Raw genomic sequence first — 22,711 nt, forward strand, 5'->3', positions numbered from 1 at the left:
TGTTATTTTAACTTCTTTATTTATCAATAGTATCCAAAAAAAATTAGGAGTTACAAAAACAAGTTAAATGCAGTATGGAAGCCTACTAAATACAAATACATTTCAAATGCATAGGCAACAAAACCTGTTCAAATTGCTTCTTGAAATTTGGCTATTTTAAAACATAGGTGTAAAGACATTCAAACTGGTTCACACAAACTTATTAGCAGGTGGAGGAAGCCCTGCTTTCCAAAAAAAATGAAGTCCAGTGTCATGGCGTGTGAAGTTTTCATGGACACTGGATCTTAGCAGATGCTGTAATATATGGTTTTATAAAACCGTATGCACACAGAGAAAGCCCAAAGAAGCTTGCAGACTAAGCCCTGTGCTTTTAGAGAGCTGGGGGAACTGAACCCAACTTAATCCTGATTATTTGCTCCATGCAAGACTACAAATTTGGCTGTTTAGCAGCTTTCCATGAATGGTCATCAGATCATATGATTCTATGGTGCAGACAAGAGCTTCCCTATTTATAGGAGGAATACAGATTTGCTCTTGGGAATTCATTGTTGCAGAGCAGGGTAAGTCTTGGGTGGCAACCACTGTCCCAAATAACTTATGAGGAGACACTCTGGTTTCTTGCTTTAAACAAACTGGTAGTCCTGCCCTCCCTCCCTTGGCGTCCAAGTGCTGGCAAACTTGATCAAGGCATGTTGCTGGGAGTTCCCAAGGCACTTGGACAGGGAGGTGCATTTCAGACTGCACAAGTGGGGTTTGAAGGGAGCTTTTAAGTGGGATGATAGATAAAAGCTTAGAATTCTAAACAAAGTGGGATGTTCTCTTTGCAAAAGAGAACAAGGAAAATTATTTAGAATAAATTCCATCTTCAGTACAACTTTCATCAATCCACATATTTTCCCTCTGGTGGTCTATAATCTACTTTTTGAAAATCAGAACTTATGTCAACTGTTTAACCTTTGTTGTTCCAAATGCATCTTAAGTATGGTACTGGGTAGGGTTAATAACTACACAGGCCAAAAGACATAGGAAGGACTGACTTCTCATCTATCACAATTTTAAGGTTAAATTTCCACTCCTCGCCTCTTGAAATGTGAAACCTCCCTTTTGTCCTCATCTCTAAATGGAAAGCTTTTTCTGTTTCCAAGAAGGTTAAAGAGGAAATGCAAAAGTGAAGACAAGTGGAGTGGTTCTCTTCCCCACTCTTTTCCAGGGCTTTACCTGAGAAGGCTCTGCATCACAGCACGCCCAGGGGGCCATTCAGACTGAGGTCAAATTTGGTCATCTTGTTTTGGCTGTCTAAATCTTGTTCTAACAAATATTCATTTATCCTAAGGAGGAAAGGAAAATCATAGAAACTTGTCTCCAATGGATCAATGATCATCGACTTTACGAAATCGAAAGGTTCATGCATTCCTGCCTGCTCACTGAAGAAGCTGAGGCCCGGAAATAGGAAGAGACAGAGCCAAAGTCACCTCCTAGTCAGTGGTGGACCAATGAGCATATTGATAGGCCGGGATACCTAAGCCTTGCTTAGCTATACTTGTCTCCATCCTTGAAATACTGATTTGAATGAACTCAGAATAAATGAAAACAAATTAGCTTTTGGATCTTGAAAGCTTTGTATGGAGATGCTTCTATTCCCCTGGCTCCTGTCTGAGGCACCCACAGCTCCTCCAGCAGACCACTGACCCACTGGAAGCCAGGGGGACGAACTCTGGGCTACAGCTAGTGTGTGGCAGGGCAGGAAGTCAGGGTGACAGCAGTCCTGCACCTGGAAGAACCCCAAGTTCCCCTACCTCTGAAATGGTAGGACTATGGAAAAATAATTACAAAAGCTTAATTTCTAGTCAAGAAAATAAAATATTAAAAAACAACAATAATATAATGATAATAATCAAAAAATGAAGTCAACTTGCCAAAAAAAGTTTTACAGAAAAATAGCACCTTTGGTAAAAAGTATTTTTAAAATTTGGTTAGGTCTCTAAGGGGCTGAGAGTACATGAGTATCTGCATCATTTGGGTGTACCTTCCCAGAAACTCCATCAAAGTCTGAGGGACACTGAGTAACTAGGCAGGACAGCTGTGTATCTACAGGCAGTGGTCAGGCCATGAGGAGAGGCAAAGAAGCTGGTCTCTGTTATGCTGATGGCAACCAAAAGAATTGGAAGCGGAATGCTTCTTCTCCACTGAGCTTCCCAAAGCCCTCCTCTAGGTACCATCTGCTAAGTTCTCTCTGGCACTGCTTGCCCTCCCTGCAGCATGTTAGACTCAGAAGTGGTTCAGATCTGGGTCTGCTCCTCTCCCTACCCTGATGCAGTTTCTTTACTTGCCTCCAGCCCCAAAGCCCCATTTATAGTTTCTCTCAAATCACTCCTAAAAATGGAGGTTATGGCCTTACCCCTCCTCACCAGCCACCCCATTTCCTTTATTGCAAAACAAATAGACAAAATAAAACTTGTTGCTATACAAGCAAATACTGGTGATTTGGCGATTGTAGCAGACTCGTGTATACTGGATTCAGCGCTGAAGTGGAGGAGAAGGTGCCCGTCTCTGGACACCGTTCCCAGATGCCCCCTCACTAGATCTCTTTGGTGTTCACTCTCTTGGCCTTTTCAGCAGTTTCCTTCAAGAAGCAAGAGAAAATAAGTGTTATGAAATATTTTTTAAATCATTGGCATTTATCTAGACCTTAAGACTTTATCTAGCATTGACAGACACATGCTTATGCTGAATTTTAGTTCTGTTTACTAGTCCATCTCCTCTGTGGATGGCACACAACTTCAGGGCAAGGATCATGTGTTATGAAGACATGGTTGTCTAGGGGCCGACCCCACTGGGATTCCTATGAAACAATCAGGTCAGGCATGATTAGCCCCATTTTCAAGATGAAGAGAAGGATACAAAACAGAAGTAAGTGCCACAAGATGTCCTGAGTCCAAGTACAGAGAAGTGTTAAGAGCAACAGGCTCCAGAGGCACAATGCTGGAACTTCAGTCATGGCTGTGCTGTGTTCCGGAGGATTTGGAGCCTATTATGCCTCAGTGTCTTCAACTACAAAATGAGGGTAAGAGGTACCATCTCTTACAACTGTGATACATCTCTCCAAAAAATATATTCTTCTTTTTTAAAAAAAGTATTTTATTTATTTATTTTTAGAGAGAAGAAGGGAAGGAGAGAGAGACAAACATCAATGTGTGGTTGCCCCTTGAGTGCCCCTCCCCCTGCCCCACTGGGGACCTGGCCTGTAACCCAGGCATGTGTCCTGACTGGGAATCGAACTGGCAACCCTTGGCTCATAGGCTGGTGCTCAGTCCACTGAGCTACGCCAGCCAGGGCAGAAGACATTCTTTTTAAAGCCAATGAGCACATGAGGAGATATTCAACATCAATCATTAGGGAAATATAAATAAAAATTACAATGATGCCAGTACACTAGGATGGCCAAAATAAAAAAAGAATAATGGACAATGTTGCCAAGTTTGTGGAGAAATTGAAACACTGCTGGTGAGGATGTAAAATGGTAGTCACTTTGGAAAACAGACTAGCAGTTCTTCAGAAGATAAACAGAGTTGCCAAATGACCCAGCAATTCCATTCCTAAATATGTACCCAAGAGAAACAAAGCTTGTACAAGAATGTTCATAACATCATTATTCATCATAGTCAAAAAGTAGAAAGCTAAATATCCATCAACTGATGAATGGATATATACTACGTGGTATATCCATACCATGGAATATAATTTAAACTTAAAATAGAATAAAGCATGTATGTCAACTAATTGAAAAAAATTTTAAATTAAAAAAAAGGAATGAAACACTGATTGATACTACAATAAGGATAAACCCTGAAAACATTACACTAAATGAAAAGAGGAAGACAGAAACACTACATATTGAGTAATTCCATTTATATATGTTCAAAACAGGCAAATCTTAAGAGTTAAAAAGTAGATTAGTGGTTGCCAGGGAAGAGTGAATATGTGACTTCTAATGGGTATGAGGTTTCTTTTGGAGATGATGAAAATGTTCTTGTGGCTGACAATCTTGTGACTATACTTAAAACCACTGGACTGTACATTTCATTATCTTTTTAAAAAATTATATTTTATGATTATGCTATTACAGTTGTCCCAATTCCCCCTGCTTTGTCCCCCTTCACCCAGCACCCCATACTCCTTGGGTAATCCCCACTGTTCATGTCCATGGGTCATGAGTTTAAGTTCTGTGGCTATTCAAACCCCATGGCTATTCTGTAACCACCTATTTGTACTTCTTAATCCCCTCACCTCTTCACCGGTTCTCCTAAAACTCCCTTCCATATGGCAGCCATCAAAACCCTCTCCATATCCATGATTCTGCCATTTTGTTTGCTTAATTTGTTTTTCAGATTGAACTGTTAACAAGTATGCATGTAATTGTTCATAGCTTTGATTTTCTTTTCTGAAGTCCCTTTAACATTTCATATAATGGCTTGGTGATGATGCATCCTTTTTAAAGATTTATTTATTTTTTCAGTGAGAGGGAAAGTGAGGGAGGAAGAGAGAGAGAAAAAAACATCAATGTGTGGTGCCTCCCAAGCACCTCCCATGGGGGATCTAGTCTACAACCCAGGCATGTGCCCTGATTGGGAATTGAACCGGCAACCGTTTGGTTCACAGGCTAGCCCTCAATCCAGAGCCACACCAGGCAGGGCTGGAAGTGCTTTTCTCTTGCTGCTTTTAAGATTCTCTCTTTAACTTTTGGCATTATAATTATGACGAGTTTTGGAGAGGGCTTCTTTGCATCCATCTTGTCTGGGACTCTCTATGCTTCCTAGATTTGCAAATCTGTTTCCCTCAGTAAATTAGGGAGGTTTTTTTTTCATTATTTTTTCAAATAGATTTTCAGTTTCTCGTTCTCTCTTCTCCTTCTGGCACTCCTATGATGTGAATGTTGGAATGCGTGAAGTTGCCCCAGAGGCTGCTTATAGTATCCTCATATTTTTGGATTCTTTTTCCTTCTTGTTTTGATTGGTGGTTTTTTACTTTCTAATGTTCCAAATCATTGATTTGATTCTCAGCTTCTTCCACCCTGTTTCCCGTAAATTGTTTTCTTTTAATTGGTCAATCCTTCATTTCCGACTGGATTTTTTTTTATGCTGTTGAGGTCCTCACTAAGTTCCTTGAACACCTTTACAACCAGTGTTTCTGAAGTCTGTATCTGATATATTGCTTATCTTCATTTTGTTTAGTTCTTTTTCTAGAGTTTTGGTTTGTTCTTTCATTGGGGCCATGTTTCTTTGTCTCTTCATTTTGGCAGCCTCCCTGTGTTTGTTTCTGTGTATTGGGTAGAGCTGCTATGACTCCCTGCCTTGGTAGCATGGCCTAATGTAGTAGGTGTTTTGTAGGTTCCAGTAGCACAGCCTCTCCTATCACCTGAGCTGGGTTCTCATGGTGTGCTCTTCGTGTGGGCTGAGTACACCTTCCAGTTGTAGTTGGGCCTTAACTGCTGTTGGCAGCTGATGGGAGGGATTTACCCAGGCCCATCAGTTGCAAGGATTGGCTGTGACCACTGACCACCAACCTCCACCCTCCATGGAGGTTTGGCTGCAGGGTGGTGGTGCTCTGATGTGGTTCTGTAGCTGTCCATTGGGTGCACAGTCCCTAGGGTTTCCTAGGTGGTGCAAACCAAGGTCAACTCCTCCCTGTGTTTTGCCAAGGACCACCCTGCCTGAGCTATAGAGCAACCTGAGATGGCTGCTACTTGTGCTGGGCTAGATTACCAGGTGAAGCCAAGCTACAAATCTACACTGGCAGCTGCTAGTGCCAGGCCTGCTGCCACTTGGCAAGAGGTACGAGGTAAGAGGGTTGGGGGCTCACTGAAGCCCAGCTATTGCTTGTTTGAGAGGATTTAAGAAGTTGTGAAGCATGAGCCAAGACCAGGTATTCATATGGAAAAGCTACTGTTAACAGCTGTAAGTTGGGTGGGATGGAGTCTCAGGGGATTTCCAGAGCTGGAGTAGGGGGCAAACAGTGTTAGCCAGGTTGATGGAGTCTCAGATATGGCACCCACCTGCCAGCTCTGTGGCTGTGTCCATCTTTCTGCCTGGGAGAAAGCTGTCTTCCAGCTCTCACCTTGATGCTAGCCACTTCAGTTCCTCCCTGTCTGCCACTGGTGCCTTTCAAGCTGCTACTCTGGTGCTGGAGCTCAGAGGGAGTGAGTCTGAGTAAGTTTGTGTGTGGGTTCCTTCAGAGGAACTGCTTGGGACTTTAGAAGTTTCTTCCACCGACTCAATCCCTGTTGGTTTTTGCAGCCAGAAGTTGTGGCGGCTTATCTTTCTGGCACTGGAACCCTGGGCTGGAGGCCTGGTGTGGGGCTTGCATTCCTCACTCCCAAGATGTCCCCCATGAATTTTCATCCGCCACACATGGGTGAGGGACCAGCCTGTCGGAGTCTGTGCGCCTCCTACCCATCTGGATGGATGTGGTTTCTTTAATTCCATAGTTGTCAGAGTTCCACTCAACTTGATTTCTGACAGTTCTGAGCAATGGTTGTTCTGTAATTTAGTTATAATTTTGATGTGGTTGTGCAAGGAGGCAAGCCGTATTTACCTATGGCACCATATTGACTAGAAGTCTCCTTGTAACAGGGTGTAGCCAGGGGGCCCCAAAGAGGGATTTGTAATGGAGTCCATAACTCAGGATGTTTAGGAAATATTAAAAAATATATAGGATGTCCTCACCCCCACAAGTTTGAACTGGCGGATGGGGACACATGGAGCAGGGTCATTGAGAATTGTTCTGCATAGCAACAGTTTTGCAAATAACCTCAGGCATGGTCATTTAACATATCTATAACTTTTAACTGGTTTCATGGATATGTTAAATAGCTGTGGCCCTGCTTTAAGCCAGGGAAATGGGAATGACTTCAATCCATGATATAACTGGGAGGCAACACCCCCCAGTTATAGCACCTGCATAAGAGCTTGGAGATGACTGGCTTCTTGCCACAGGGCCACGCCTGCTGGAAATTATGACAGCCCAGAAAAGCTGGGAAAAATACAGGAATGCTGGCAGGTGTAGCTGATTGTGGGAGGAGTCGGAAATGGGAATGCAGAGGAAAACTGGTGCTGGGATTTAAACTCAGGTGCAGCAGCCATGCAAGGGGTGGGGATCACACGGCTTTGGTGAAAGGGAGAGGATGATGGGGCTTTGGTGAGAGGGAGGGGATGATGGGGCTTTGGTGAGAGGGGGACCCATGCATCTTTGGCAAGAAGGGAGAACCATGCGGCTTTGGGGCTCCCTTCGCCATGAAGCTTAGGAAGCTGGAAAGCAAGATATAGCAGCAATGCAGAGCTCTCTCTTAGCAGTTTGGAAGAATGCAGGAGACACACTGTAGGAAGGAAAGAGGTAAAGGACTCTTGCTGGTGGGCCAGGAGAAGGTGCCACATGGGTTTGGATTAAGAATTGGAGATCAGGGTGGCGACACAGCTGATGGTTCTGGGAACTGAGGGAGGCCTGCCAGCAGGGCACGGATTACTGGGAAAAACCAGGGGTTGCCTGAGCCAGACTTCTATTTCTTTTCCTGAGATACGGTACCCCAGACTGGGCAAAGGAGGAATGACTGTGTGTGTTTGTGGGTGTTTTAAGGGACTTTGGGGTTTTAGTAAGACATTAAGTCATTACTCTTAAGTCTGTATAACTTCTTAAATAAATAATTCCTTTCCTTTTCACCAATCTCTGACATTGAGAGCTATAATCCCCTGGCAGTGGGCAAGGTGAACCTAATACAGGGGCACTGCAGCCGGAAGGGGGGTCCATTCAGTAATAGTATTTTGTCCTCCCCATGGGTCCGTTTGGTAACACCTTGTTAATCTGAACTGTACATTTTAAAGATGTGAATTTTATATTTGAATTATACTTCAACAAAAAAATTAAATAGGAAAGAAAATTATGAAAGTGACTGGCATCTGGCAGACACTGTTGGTGCCCTATCCATAGCCCCTTGTCTTTACTCTTTCAGGTTACTGAACTGGCTTCTCACTGCCAGCACCTGCCTCCTTCTCTGGCAGCAGGAGCCTGCTCTGCTCACACACGTTGGCAGGCCAGAAGTGCCAGGTAACTGATGTTTGCTTATGGCATCAGCCCTCGCTAGGGGCTGACAGGAATTCATGTAGGAATTCCTTCAGGCATGCTCACTGTTCCCGGAGTTCCACACCAGAACTAAGCTGCACTTGCCTGCAGTGATAAACCTCCCAGATACACTCTATTGCTTCCTTTCCTTCCTGAGCTCAGTTCCCATCTCCCCTCCTGGGAGGGGAACTGTTTCCTGGGATTGCCTCCCAAATAAACTGTGTGTACTTGAGTCCTTGCTGTAGTATCTACTCCTGAGGGAACTTACATAGACAGAGACACTTAAAAATGAAGGATAGGAGATTCTGCTTTGGTTAAAAAAACTGACATGAGATTTCTACACTATTAGTGATAATAATGACAAAATGCATATAAAATCAATAAATATGAGCAATTACTATTAACAATTCTTTATTTTCAAGTCAAATGTTTCATCTCAATAGTTTACCAGTTCTTATGACGGTTGGTTATATTCCTTAAAAACTACATCAGGGCCTTGGCCAGTGTAGCTCAATTTGTTGTAGCATCGTCCTGTAAATTGAAAGGTCATGGGTTCGATTCCTGGTTAGATAGAGACTGATCGATGTTTCTATCTCACATAGATGTTTCTCTCCCTCTTTTGCCCTCCCTCTTCCTCTCTCTAAAATCAATAAGCATGTCCTCAGGTGAGGATAAAAAAAAGAAAAGCAAAAACAAAAACAACTTACGTGTCAGAGAGAAGGCTTGTATTACCAGACCCAGTCTACACACAGGTGATTTAAAGTACAATATCCTTCGTTAAGACTTTATGGTAAACTAGTGGACAGACAGGCCTGGGAGTCCAGCATACCTATGTTTTCTCTATAGGATCATAGCAAAATATGTCAGTGGGTCACTATTCTGCTAAGAACCTTTTCCCCAAGAAGGCCTTCAACTTGACATAGAACCTGAACAGAATTCTCATTATCTTCTCAAGTCTCCAGGAAACAGAGCCTTGAAGTTTCCTGTGTTTGTCAGTCCAGGCTTTTTTCTAGCCAGTTTAGCATTTAATATAAATCCTTTCTGTTCTAGTCCAAATCTGTTCATTTTATGTTCACTGAGAACCAACTATACACCCAACCCTGTGGTAAATACAGGGATGCGATGGTGAGCAAGCCATAGAGCTTTGCCTTCAGGAATTTATGGTCTTTGTGTCTGGGCACTTGTGACAGAAAACAGTAAACTTCTTTAGTCCTTGCTCATTTGCAAACCATTTCCAACCCATCTGCAAATCACCAGTGGACTGATTTTTACTTATAAAGCAATTCTGATAGGACCTGCAGGACCCTGCAGGGACCCCATCAGAGAGCTGTATCGTGGTTTGCTGTTATAGGTGTATCATTCAGGGTCTATTGCACTGAAGAGAGTGCATCTTTTTGGTCTCCTGGGCTATTAGGCAATGTCTGAATGGTGGAAGGGCCTGGTGGTGGCAAAGATACCTGAATCAGCAGGGAGGCTGCAACTCACCTGGTGCTTTTGGAGCTCCTGGACATATCTTGTCATCTCCTCCTCTGTCTGGGTCTGGACCCCCTTCTGATTCTTTCCTGCAAGAAGAACCAAGGCTCAGAGCAGAGGTGGCTGAGGGAAGCCAGTTAGGGATCCTGTTGGTAAGTAAGAATCTACTTTCTAGGTTCTTAATTTCACCTCCCATTTAATTCACTGAAGAAGAGTGAATTAACTCATATTTCTCTGCCACCTCCAAAGCAACACACTGAAAACAAAACAATCTACCCCTAACTGTTTTCTGGCCTCTGTTTCTAGTGTCTTCAACACTTTCTAGTGTCTAGAGTCTTCCACACATCTGCTCCAGGAACTGGCCTTGCAGAAATAGCTGCAGAGAAAATCTGGATCCTGACTGTGGAATTCTTCTAGGGCAATGATTCCCTACCGCTCACAGACCCTTGAGAACATTTAAAATACAGTTGCTTAGACTACATCTTCAGAGACTCTGATGTCACTGTTGTGAGGTGGGGCCGGGGCACCATGTCCTAGAAAGCTCTCAAGGTGGTTCAGATGGGCAGCCAGGGTCGGTAACACCACAGCTACAATGCTTACCAAACTTGCACACACACACACAAAATTACAGCCTGTATCTTAAAAACAGGTTTCCAAACTGCTCTTTGGCAGATTCTGACTCAGGAGGTTTGGGATGGAAGCCAGGAATCTGGACATTAACTGAGAACAGAACTTATTGGGAAACGCCACTCTACCACAGCTTGACTTAAGCATCAAGCTGCCCCTCCTGGCAATCTGCCTCAGTTCCGGCTCCAGCTGGCGTCACATCTCAGTGCCCCTTCTTTTCTATGCCATTGGGATTTAGGATCTAACTGTCAAGCATCGACCTGAAAATGCCTTGGAATGCCTCCTCTACAGTGTCCTCTCAGATCCCTGGCCCACACACACCAAGACATGCTAAGGCCCCTGGGGCGCCACCATGGACAGTGAGTGCTCTTTGTACCCACGTAGGATTCTGAACCCGGGCCACCCAGGGGGGATCAACAGTCCAGTGCTGCTGTGGAACTGAGCAGTGTCCCATGGGGGCAATCATTTGGATTTTGTCTGATGCATGTGATGGGTCTCATTATGCAGATGATCATACCAGCTGTTCACCAACTGCCTGTGTCCTAGAAATGGACGGCTACCTCTGCTAAGCCAGACCAGGAGCAGTCAGGCGTGGACAGCTACAGTGGAGAGTTTTAGGAAGACGAGTACAGGATGCTTCCTGGTTGAGGCAGGCTGGGTACTGTTTTGAGACGTTCTCTCTGGGCTTCAGTAGTTCCTGTGTGCTTGGCCTGGCTACCTTGGCTTTGATTTGGCCTCCAGCAACTTTTAGGCATTTCTAGTCTCTAAACAGCCTCTTCCTGCTCTTTCATTTGTATCTGGAGTTAGATTGGCTTTCTGCCCTTTCACACCGAGAAGAGACTCAGTCCTGGGGAGTGGGAGACGAGGGATCCCCTGGGTAGTACTGAGTTCCATGTGTACTATTGGTGTTGTCTGGGCTTTTTGTCTAGAACCACCTCTTCTTGGATCCTCCAACTCCAGTTAGTTACCAGATTACCTGACCTTGAACATGATCCTAGGACCAGCCTGCTTTTTTCTTGTTTCAGTTGGCTTTTTAAGATATAATTTTAAGTTCACTCTAGGTATAAATTTTGTGCTTGATTTCTTCCAACTGACCTTTCTTCCCAGAGCAGATGTGACCTGGCTTTACCCTTCTCTGTCTTGCCTCCATTCTGAATGGTGCTTGTTTTTCCCCCTAGGTCCTGGCTTTAGTCTTTGACATCATTGTAGCCCAGGACCCTGAAGAGACCCTCGTGGTTCCAACATACACTCTGGCTTCTGTGCTGGTCCCCCAAACTCTCTGTATCCCCAACCCACCCTGTACATGTCTCAAACACCTTGACTTTCTCTTTTTTAAAGGAACATCTAATTTTGCTAGTCGAAAGAAGGTCTACAAACATATTTCCTTTTCCTCTTGAGAATGGGTGGTGAGGAGGAGTCTTTTCATCTCCAAATGCCTGAGTCTTTTACATAGGTTTTCTAAGCTGTCATAAGGATTAAGTGGGTTACATAAAGTGCTTAGAAGAGCCCCTGGCACACTGTTCTCACTAACTAAGCGTGTACTCTCATTATGACCATTACTATTCCAATCTCATATCAACATTGGATCTTGCCCTGGGTCTTGAACCTCCTGCTAATCAGGTTTCTTGCTCCCAGCTACTACCTTACTCTTCTCCGTCACCTCCACCCTGACTTCTCTCATGGTGATTTTAAGAAGGACACTCTCTCCCCATTGCTCCTTCTTTCTGCCCGGGGCACAGCTCACCGTCACAGGTCATGGCCGTGCAGACCCAGTTTCCACAGGCACAGACGCAGCGGTTACAGTCCACCTCGGTCTCCGCTCCGTCGGCATACATTTCATCCTCCAGGGCACACTCTGTTGGGACCAGATACCAGGGCGATAGTTTAGGGTGAAGGTGGAACACAGCATCTTTACTACAGTCTGTGTACCTTACTCTTTCTCCAGACAAGACCTGCAGGTCCCTCATAGGCGTCATATCTGAGCAAATGCTACCAACAACCACAGGTTTGGGGACCTGAACATCATCATGGAGATGATGGGCTGGAGCCCACCTAGAACTATGGAAAGAAATTTTCTTAGCAGGCTCTGGAGAGTTCCATCAACTCCAGCCCTGTCAAAATGCTGCCATTCCCTGTACCCCCCCATCTTTGGTTAAGCATACTCTTCTCTGGAGGGTTGAAGGATGGGTTGAGGCATTTGAGGAACTCTTGGAAGCTGAGTTTCCAGTCAGCATTTTCATCAGACAGTTCAATGAGAGCGTCGACACAGAGTCCTCTGAAACAAAACACAGGAGAAATGGGTCACTCCTGAAGAAAGGAAATCAGCACCAGGACCACATACACCTGGAGCCCCCAGAGGCGGCCAAGCAAGTGACTGTTAATCAAGAAAGTTTCTCTCTATACTGACCTCCCACAACCACTCACCATCCTGACTCCTGTAAGCACCCAGCCTTCAGTTTGTTATGCCAGATGTCGGGTCACTCAAATGTTCCTCCCAAGACAACTACGATTTCCTGAGCAGTTCTGTCCAATTGTGATTGACAAATGTTTCACTACCTGCACACCTTCTACCAGTAATTGCCTTTCCCTACGGTATAAGGCAACCAAACCAGGAAAATCAAGACAGAAGAGAGAGTAATAGATGATATGAAAGGAATGTGGGATCTGAGAGAATGTGGAGTTCAAGCAAGCATCACCATTCTAGAAAGAGATCTTCCAGAAAAGGTTCACAGAATCCCAGCTCCCTCAGTCTCCTGTGGCTGGGATCTGAGCCCTGGCCAGGCACTTACTACCCAAATGGCCTTGAGCTAGTTATTCAGCCCCCCTGTGCCTGCTTTCTCATCTGCAAAGTGGGGACAAGTGGGGACATAACATCCTCCTTCACTGAGATGTTATGAAGAGCAAATGCTGAACTTGTAAAATATTGTCTAACTTTAGATTATCAAAATATGAAGGATTTTCAGATATTATGTGTAGGCCACGGACTATTATTAAGAAGAATCTTTCTAGAATCTGGGCTTCATGCTTTGTACTTCTCTTGAATGAAGTGGTGCTTGAACTATTTTTAATTCTTACCAGTGTGATGGAACCACACCAGAAGTTTCATTTTTATTAATATTTACTCTGGAATAATACCAGAAATGGAGAGGGATATATTCACATTTGTAACAATTAGGGTTCTCTATGCAAAATAGCACCAATTATCTTAAAATCAGAACTAAAACTATTTCAGAAGTACAGTTAGGTAATAATACATTAAAGTAATTCCTTCAGAAAATTAACCATTAAAACATTACTCACAACACCCAGAAACAACTTTGCTCTGATGCAATCTTTGTCATTTATTTTAAAATTACATTCTATTCCTTGCAAGTTCTAGCCAAAAACAATAACCGCCTGATCAGATACACGTGGTGCTCTATTTATTAGTTCATAAAGTTCATGGAACAGACCAGGACAGAGTTCCTATTTTGCGTTTGACTTCAGATTAACACTGGTGGCTCCTTCACAGGTAAGAAGGGTTTCAAATCCCCTCTCTGGTCCAGCCTTCTCCTCATGGGCCCCTCCCCGGCCCTCCCATCCCACTCACCTAAGCAGCTTGTTATTCTCCTGGTCTGCATAGGTGGTGATGTTGATGGCGGTTTCATTCTGCTCCACAAATTTTAGGAATTCACTGGAGTCCAGGCGAGAGTCACCATTATCAAAGCTCTAGAAAGGGGGTGAAGGGATCTTTCAGGAACATTTTGTAGAACCCAGTTCCGGCATTCCTGCATTTAGCTTGACCCACCTCTGGTTCACCTTGTTCTTGACGTGCTCCAACCAACCCTGCCCTGGCTGGGCCTCCAGAGCACTACAGCACCCAAAGCTCAAATCCCTGGGCCCCCAGAGAGAGCCCCAAGAAGAGAGAGTGAAAGTGCCTGGGCAGAGGCTACCCAGGGCCTTTCAAACCCAGACCCTCAGAAGGGCAGCCTGAGCACAGCCTGCAGTGACCAAGAAGCCTGGGGGCTCGAGAGACTCTGCAGACAGTCTGGGTGGCACCCCTGGGGTCAGGCCAGCCACCACGCCACATTCTCAAACCCTGACAAACATCGAATAACAAAGCTGTGAGTCAGAACTTCTGCAGCATAGTCCAAGATGTGTATTCCTAACAGGCTGCTTGGGAACAATGACAAAGGTGGCCCTCAGAGCTCTCAGGACCACTTCTTACTGCTTGATTTCCAGCTTCCCTCGCATGCGCAATGCGTAACTTTAGCACTGGTGCCCCTCATCGGCTGCACCAACAAGGAGTCAAAGGCCAAGGGCCTGCATCAAGAACCTGCAGTCAGAGGTGGTGCAAAGCCCACATCACTCTGCCCTGCGCTGTGGGCCCCACTGCACAGGTCCTCATGTGCACAGGTCCTCAGCCCACCTGGGGCAGGCTGTCCCCATGACCCAGCTGACATCCCACGAGCCCAAGGTGAGGTTGCCGTGAGCTTAGGCATTGCTCCCACTTTGTCAAGAGAATAAACCAAGACCTTTTACTCCATCCTCAGCTGCAGGTGGAGGCTGTCAATTTCAAGGCAGGGACGAAATTCCAAGTTGGACCCTTCTGTTTTCCTAAAATACTTCCAATGGAAAAAAATATTTCCTTTCAAAATCCTTTTCGTAGGCTGCCTCATACTTCTGTCCTAGGGAATAATCAGCACCCCCATGTTACCTTCTGTGTGGCTCCCCAGAGGGTGTGGGAAATTCTGGAAGAAAGGTCTGCCCAGGTTTCTAGGTAGTGGGTAAAGGTACAGCGCCCACCTCTCCTTCCATTATTGTCGTGGGCACATGTGTTCCACTCTACCGTGGTAAATCTTTCCATGCACGTACAATAACAGGAATGTGTAAGACAACTATGACGACCTTGTTTAGCACTTATTTGTCACTCTTGTCCGAACTCCTAGGAAGAGATCTCACATGTAGTCACTACACATTCACCTTGAGGAAACTTCCTTGAGTGTTTAATGATTAATTAAGGGAGAGAAATGAAATGAGGTTGGCCGGGTGCCATGCTTAGCAATGTAGAACTTTCTTTGAGTCCAAATGTTACAAGTGCTGGGCAGACCAGAGCCACTCTTACAGAGCCTAGTCCATCAGGGCCTGAACTGGACCGAGTGTGGGGAGAAGAACAGTCGAGGGTGGCTATAGACCCAGAGGGCACCAGGGGTACCCAGAACCTGAAGACTGCAGCTCAGGCAGCCCTCAAAAGGCAGTGCTGAGTGTACTCACTTCACATTCACTGGGACCAGAACCCAGGCCTGCAGCTGAGAGGGGCCAGCTTGCCTATCTATACTCATCTCACGAGAGCCCAGATGGGCTGCCCCAGGCCAGGTCTGTATGTGGAACCCATTGGAAAAATGAGGTCTGATACCAGCCCCAGAAACAGCCAGGGATCCCTAGGGGGCTTCTATGCTCGGGGGTCAGGGAAGGATCATGAATTTGGACCATGAACCAACCGTAATTCACTTGGCTTGTGTTCAACCAACCATCTACAAAGGCATAGTACTTCCTTATTCTTGCATTTCCCAGCTTTATACTTGAGATACCTGTTTCTTTTGTGTAACCACAGGGTTGTGGAAAGGCAGGCAGTATGTTATGAGACTCATGTTTGAGGTTTACTGCAAGTTTGGAGGCTGTTGAAAGGAGGTGGGCTAGGCCAGGCCCCACTCACGTACAGCGGCTGGGATGATGGAGAACGTAGAACCAGGGTAAGGGAGGTAAGAAGGCTGGGTCCAGTCTCAGCCTGGCCACCTAGAGTCTGCCACCCAGAGTCCAGGGGATGTGTGTGACATGGCCACGAAAGGCTCTTTCTACCTGGGTCTTCCCCTCCTCATTCTGCTACGCTTTCACTTAAGATAGAGGGACTGAATCACCAGCTGAGGTTAGAGTCTGATATTAGTCTTAGCCACATTCTGATTAGATTGGCTTTTTAACTAATTTTGCTACAAGGAATGCCAGTGGGCTAGAGGGCAATTCACTGGTTCAGAAACAGTCCCTGTGAGATATCAGATCACTTATCAACAGGCAACAGTTTGCCTGATGGGAGGGAGTCTCCTTTGAAGACTGCACACACTGGTCTCAGGTAATCATCAAAAAGTAGGTAGCGGAGGACATATAAAGAGCTTCCTGGACAAGGAAAAGCTAAAGGAGTCCATCACCCCCAACATGTGTGCAGGATTCCAAAGACTGTACTGCTGGACTCCCACTGATCGAGCTGGTCAGAAGGCCACTGTCACTGCTCCATGGAAGGAACTATGATGAGGAAACACTCAAGGACTCTCACAGGTCTGTATTTCTTTGCGGTGGGGCCGTGGGAGAGGGAGCCTCCCTTTCTCTGGGGCTGACCAGTCTTTGGCCCCCAACTTTGGATTACCTTAAAGTACTTGTCCAGGATTTCACTGTAGTTGCTGCCTTTGGAAAACCAGCCGTCTGGAATGATCTCTGCTTCCAGCCACTGGATGATGCGGCGCCGGAGCTCATCACGGTTGGACTGATAGCAAACGACTGCAGGAAAGGGAGAGAGGCCAGCTGAGTGTCACCTGGGACTCACCACATGGAAGCCCCGTGCCTGGGGTTCTGAGGGCCGCCTGGCACTGAATTCCACAGAACTCAGGAAAACGGGATGCTCGCGCACATGTCGCAGAGGAGTCCACCTGGGGCACGCACTGGGAATACCTGACCCAGGATTCAAACTCATGTCTCTAAAAATATATATAAAGATCAATAATACTGAAAAAGAGAGACTATGTTGCTTAGGTGAGAAAAAAGGGAAGAACAACAAAATAAAGGACATTTTCATTAACTTTATGAAACTGAGGGGAAAATAATCAACAGAACAGCTCTCTCGGCTCAAAGATAAGCTGAAATAATAAATGAATAAAGGAGAACATTGCAATTCTTTATGCCACTGGCTTTCTGATCCCCTCTGTATAGCTTTCCTCTCTCTCTCACCAGCTGCGTCTATCAAAACGTTCTTCCACCTAGAATTCACACCGCTGCATCATCCTTTGTTACACACAGCACAATTCGACGCTAAGGGAGGGCCCTGCTGAAGCTGTGTGAGCAATGAGGAAACAACGGCGGGCTGAGAGATGGGTGGATGGGGAAGCAGCGAAGGGGAAGACTGGTGAAAGGGAATTCCTGGAAGACAATATGTTAGGATGTGAAAAGGGCACCAAGTTAGTAAATGAAACTCTGGGCACTTTCCTCACTCTGCCACTGTTTAGCTGTGTGATTCCAGAAATTCACTTGGCCTCCCTGAGACTCAGTATCCTCATGCATAAGATAATTACAATAAGACCTACCTCACAAGGTTATTGTGGAGATTTAAGGAAAAATATAAGCTAAAGGAGTCTGTAACGATAAATCATGATAAAACTTTACTTTTTATTCATAAAAAATCATAGAACAAATCTTACTGGCATTTCAAATTATCTCCTTTCAAAAAGTTGTGCCTTCTGACTCTCTGCTCGGCCCATGACATCAGCATGTCTTACAGAGCACTGGAGGAAGGACTCAGTGGCTTTCTTGTCCTTGCAGTTCAATCACCACTCAGAAAAATGCAAAACACGGTCAACATTCTGACCCAACCAGATGCTTCAAATGACAAAAAAGAGAAGTTTTGCAGCTTTCTGAGCTATGTTGAAGAGCAACCAGTTGTAGGTCACCGGGGCTGACACATAGAAGATCTTGTGATCTTCAGTGGGGACTGTAGGACATGAAATTTCCATCATGAAAAGAATTTCCTCCCTAAGATGCACACTGCAGAGAAACAGGCACTCACCGGGGCTGGCAGAGGGACTTACAGACTTCTTCTCTGAAAGACAAAAGGAAAAGATGCATAATGCAAAGTAAAGAAAAAAGTAAATTTCAGTGTATTACTAGGATTAAAGTTGTGCCACATTAAGGGAGTCACTTGTAACTTTTTCATCATTTTGTCTAAAGCCATTGTCTCCTATTCTTCCAAGACCCAAGTTTAGGGGTCTTTTTTTTCCTGCTTTGTTTGACATTTTCAGGCCACCAAGGTCCCTCCTGGTCTCACACCTCATCTTATTAGGCTGAGGGGTGGGTGAGGTCCCGGGGACTTTGATAATTCATGTGGAATCGCTGTGAACATGGAAATGGAGTGGAGACCAACATGTGGGAAACAGCTTCTTATTTCTACAGGGAAGTTCAAGGCTGAGAAAGGCTGGGTCAGGGGCTAATGTCTAATGAGCAACAAGCGTGGGACCACTTCCCTCTTATCCTAATGTCAATGGTTTGAGTGTAAAATGCAGACAATATAATACTACCAGGGCTGAGAGGTACCCAGATTTTAAAAGGATGGAAAAAGTGAAAGTTACCTGCTTTTTAAAAGATACAGAATGCATTTAAACACTTCCTTATTGATTGCTGATGTGGCCCCCTATATCCACTATGTAGCTGTAGACAGAGCTGGAAGCCCCTCTGAGGGTCTGATGCAGGGAACCCTGGGCAGAGGCCTGGGCCATCCTGGATAAACCAAGCAGGCTCATGAATGCCAAGAGGGTACACTTCCAAGAACCTGGGTGGTCTCCACAGCTTTGGGTGCTGCGGTCGGGGTGGAACGGACTCTCGGAACCCACACCACACTGCTGTGCTCCCTGGCCCCCCACGGCTGCAGCTGGGATGGGGTGGTGAGGGCACTCCCTACCTTTGCAGTGCCCATCGTAGTCAACTTGGATTTTGGATCCTGTGAGGCAGGCATCTCGATGCAGCTCACAGTGGTTGAGGTAGGTCTTGCCGTTGCTGCCACACACAGGCCTCTTGTGAGGTTTGCATTGCTGAAACAGAGTGGCAGAGAGTGTTTGTGCAGTCAGGGGTGCCAACACACACAGGAGTGTGCACACACATGCACACAGACCCATCTGGTGGGGACTCCCCACCAGCAGAGCTGGCCTCTATTCAACCAGGGCAGAGGGAGCCTTGGCTGTGGCACCTGTGACCCCACTCAGTGTTGAAGACACCTTATCATTCTGCAGCCCCATGTGGCCCTGTGTGCCAATCTGGGTTCAGGGTCATCTCCCCTATTCGGTGAAGGTACAGACCCCTGCCCCACCCGGTGTTTTCATTAGAAGTCAGGAATTTGGATTTTTCTTCACTTTGTCACTTTGTAGAAAGTTATTCAGTGTATTTGGATGATCTAAGATCCCTTAAAATTCCAGCATTCTATGACACAAAACAGCCAGTGCTGAGAGCTCAAAATGTGGAGACTGAAAGGCAGGTAAATGCCCCAATTCTTCAACTCTTCTGGGGATGAACCATAAGAATCTTTGCTCTCATGCTTTGTTTAGTATTTTGGGGCCATTGTGTTTTCCTCCTAATCTTAGACCACCTGTTGTATAGCTGGGATGGGGGTGCCTGGGTCTTGGTAAAGAGCTCCAGAGAGTCATTACCAACAGGGAAATGCCCTAAAGTTCACTTGGCAACTCAGGTCTGCTTTGGCTATTTAAAGTGCCATGGTCACAGGCAAGCTCAGTTTCTTAAGACTTTTGTGGTATTTGAAAGGCGAGAGAGGGAAGCAAGTTCAGCTCAAGCCTAATAAAAGCACTGAAGCAAGAGCAGATGCAGCGAAAAGAAACTCAGATCACGAGCTGGGAGGTAGCCCAACCTTTCCAATCAACAGGCAAGAATACCAAAGCCAGAAAGGCGAACTGCACCCAACCAATTCTTATTACTGAGTTCTTCTGTGTGCTGGGCACTGGGCAAAGCCAAATACGGTCTCTATCTTCAGAGCATCCAGTGGCAACAAACTTACTCAAAAGTCACACCACTGTTCATGGTCAAGGTGAGACCAGAGGTCAGGTTTCTGAACCCTAAGTTTGGGCTTAAGCCACCACACAGTGGCCAGTGCACCCCCAGTGAGGCCCTGCCAGGCTTCCGGCCTGCCTGTTTTTCAGGTTTCTAACCCCAGGGACTTCCTGCTGGGGCAAGGGACCAGGATTCTTCACCTGGGGACTAAGTTGGGTGTATTTATTTGCAGAAAGACAGAATGATTTTGACAGAAGGCGGGGAAAGGGCACACAACTAGGGTACTTTTGTTTGCCAAATGGGTGAAAACTTATCAGAATCCTGCCTAGGAGAGAAGTATTTCTTGAAAGCTCACTTTTTGCTTTTTATAGTTTATTTCAAACCAAAGCAAACCTGAAAACCTGCATTCTGTCTATTTTTAAAAATGTGCATATCTTAGCAAGCCCTCATGGGAATCAATCCTATAGCAATAAAGACAGCAACAAAGGTGTTATTATTTAGTGGGAAATAAACTAAGTGTCTATCTATAGGAAAATGATTACATAGATCTGGTTCTTTTATACCACTAAAGATTAAAATGTTAAAAAGTGAGTTAGAACTATACATGCTGATCTGCAGGGCTTTCCATGGTATATGAATGAGTGTACAAAAATGCAAGCTGCATATACACATATCTGCATATTTATGTTATGATCCCATTTTTGTATAAAATAGATGGAAACCCTCTATGTTTATAGTAGCAAAGGGAAAAAATGTGGAAATATATACCACATTGTTAACACTGGTTAACTCGGACTAACAGGATTTGAAGGTTATACAGAAGATTATTAATACTGTTTGTACAAATATCTGTACTTGGCTGATTTTGTAATTTAAAACCCTGATAAAGCTAAATGTTTTTCTAAAAAAGAAAAAAATATCCTGCATTCATGTCTGATTTTTAACTCTTGGGATGAAAATTCTACTCTGTTCAGATAGACAGGGTGTGCTTTCACAGAGATGATGAAATTGTTGACACTGCTGTGCCAGCTGGCACGTCCAGCAAGATGGCCACACTGGCCTTGGCCCCTCTCCTCTGGCTCCTGACCTCAGGACTCACCTCGATGCAGAGGCAGGTGGGCTCTCCCTTCTCTGTGACTGCACATTCCCGGCCAGCTCCACAGAACACATTGGCACAGATCTTGGATTTGCTCCTCAGTTCTTCCTAAAACACAGAATCATAAGAAAACCACGTTACTGAAATAAGCCCATCTTGGGATGGGCCAATGGTGGGGATTATCTTTCAAGCCTAGGGCAAGTAGGAGTCAGTTTGGAGTCAGGGCTCCTGGTGTTGAAGGGTCCTGATCGGCCAGAAGCTTCCCCAACAGCCAGCATCAGCCTTGCCAGCACTGCCCCAGCCCAGGCCAACTCTGAGTCCCTAAGATTATTTCTTAAAGAGCAAGAGCTCCTTTCTTGCACACTCCCTTTCTTCTAATAATGTTTATCAGCTAATATAATATTATCCATTATTTGCCAACATTATGCTAAGGAATGGAGATACAAAGGCACAGTCCTTGACCTCAAGAAGCTCCATGGTGCTCTGAGGAAACACAAATAAAGAGCTCTTTACAATGCAATATGAAGTGCTAGAGAGCTGGAGGGGAAGAGGGTGAGAATCAAATGAGACACTCTGACATAGGAGGCCTTAACTGATTCCCAAAGGATGAGAACAAACCAGGCAGAAGTTGAAACATCAGAGAGAAGGACGGATATTGGAAGGACCAAAATCTCACTAAGCAGTGTTCAAGGCCATTATAATCTCAAAAGGAGAAAGAAAGTTGGCTACGCCAGGGAAGCAGGGTCTCATTCAGCCCTGCCGACATCTGCCTCTAGCTTCACCCCCAGGGAGGGCCAATCTGATGAGCCAGCCTTAGAACTATCCTCAAACCTCTTAGGGCCAGATTTCCTGTTCAGACAACACACCAGAACTGAAAGGCAGGAGAGGGCTTTAATCTATGCCTCTGGGCCGCTGCCCACTGGGGTGGCATTGCCTGTGACAAAACAACAGTGATGGTAGGAGCTGTGATGGCATCACGGGATTGGCCGTAGTGAAGGTGGAGATGAAACTAAGATTATACTCTTCCGGTCACGTCTCGTATAGCATGCGGGGAACTCACACTCACAAACTCACTTCTAACAGTAAATTCTTACAGCTGGTAAAGGTTTTTCATCCGAGAATAAGTCAAGGCAAAAAACAAAGTAGATATTCAGAGCTGTGGGGCTGTGTCCAATACAGCTGGTCTGCTGCCACCTGGAGGTTGCTTTGCAAACTCCAGATTATTATTTTCTCTCTGAGCTGGCTTGCAAGTCATACAAGGCCCCTATTGGTCTAGAAACTGTTGCCACGCTCCCATTTCATTGGTTCACATGCTGTTGTTACACCCATTCTCTTTGGATGTTGCTAAGGCGAATTCAATAAAGCTGGCAGTCAGGGAAGAAAAAGGAAGTAATTCCCAGAAGGCAGGGAGGGCTACAGAGCTGTTGTTTCCTAAACCAGGAATGGAGATAAAAAGAGAGCACATTTCCCACACAGAGCAGCCCTTTTGGAAACTGTGTCTGGGAATAGAAAGCAGATCCAAAAAGAAAGAAGAAAAGGCTATCACTAATACAAAAAAAATCTCAGGTAAGACCCTTCTTTCCCTTTCAGGAAACAACCCACTAACAGAGG

General features: G+C 45.3%; 1 protein-coding gene across 1 annotated transcript in view; it reads right to left on the bottom strand.

The window, feature by feature from the left end:
- The window catches only part of FSTL1 (follistatin like 1), a 54,245-nt gene continuing 31,534 nt past the window's right edge, over window positions 1-22,711 (bottom strand). Inside the window, exons 3-11 of the mRNA XM_028504647.2 lie at window positions 21,104-21,208; window positions 18,908-19,037; window positions 18,020-18,052; window positions 16,610-16,740; window positions 13,802-13,920; window positions 12,375-12,487; window positions 11,957-12,067; window positions 9,598-9,674; window positions 1-2,623 (exon numbers count right to left, since the gene is read on the bottom strand). Of these exons, the coding sequence (XP_028360448.1) occupies window positions 2,579-2,623; window positions 9,598-9,674; window positions 11,957-12,067; window positions 12,375-12,487; window positions 13,802-13,920; window positions 16,610-16,740; window positions 18,020-18,052; window positions 18,908-19,037; window positions 21,104-21,208 (864 nt within the window). The 3' untranslated portion in view covers window positions 1-2,578. The remainder of the gene's footprint in view (window positions 2,624-9,597; window positions 9,675-11,956; window positions 12,068-12,374; window positions 12,488-13,801; window positions 13,921-16,609; window positions 16,741-18,019; window positions 18,053-18,907; window positions 19,038-21,103; window positions 21,209-22,711) is intronic.

This window comes from Phyllostomus discolor, chromosome 2 (genome assembly GCF_004126475.2).
Source record: "Phyllostomus discolor isolate MPI-MPIP mPhyDis1 chromosome 2, mPhyDis1.pri.v3, whole genome shotgun sequence".
NCBI lineage: Eukaryota > Metazoa > Chordata > Mammalia > Chiroptera > Phyllostomidae > Phyllostomus > Phyllostomus discolor.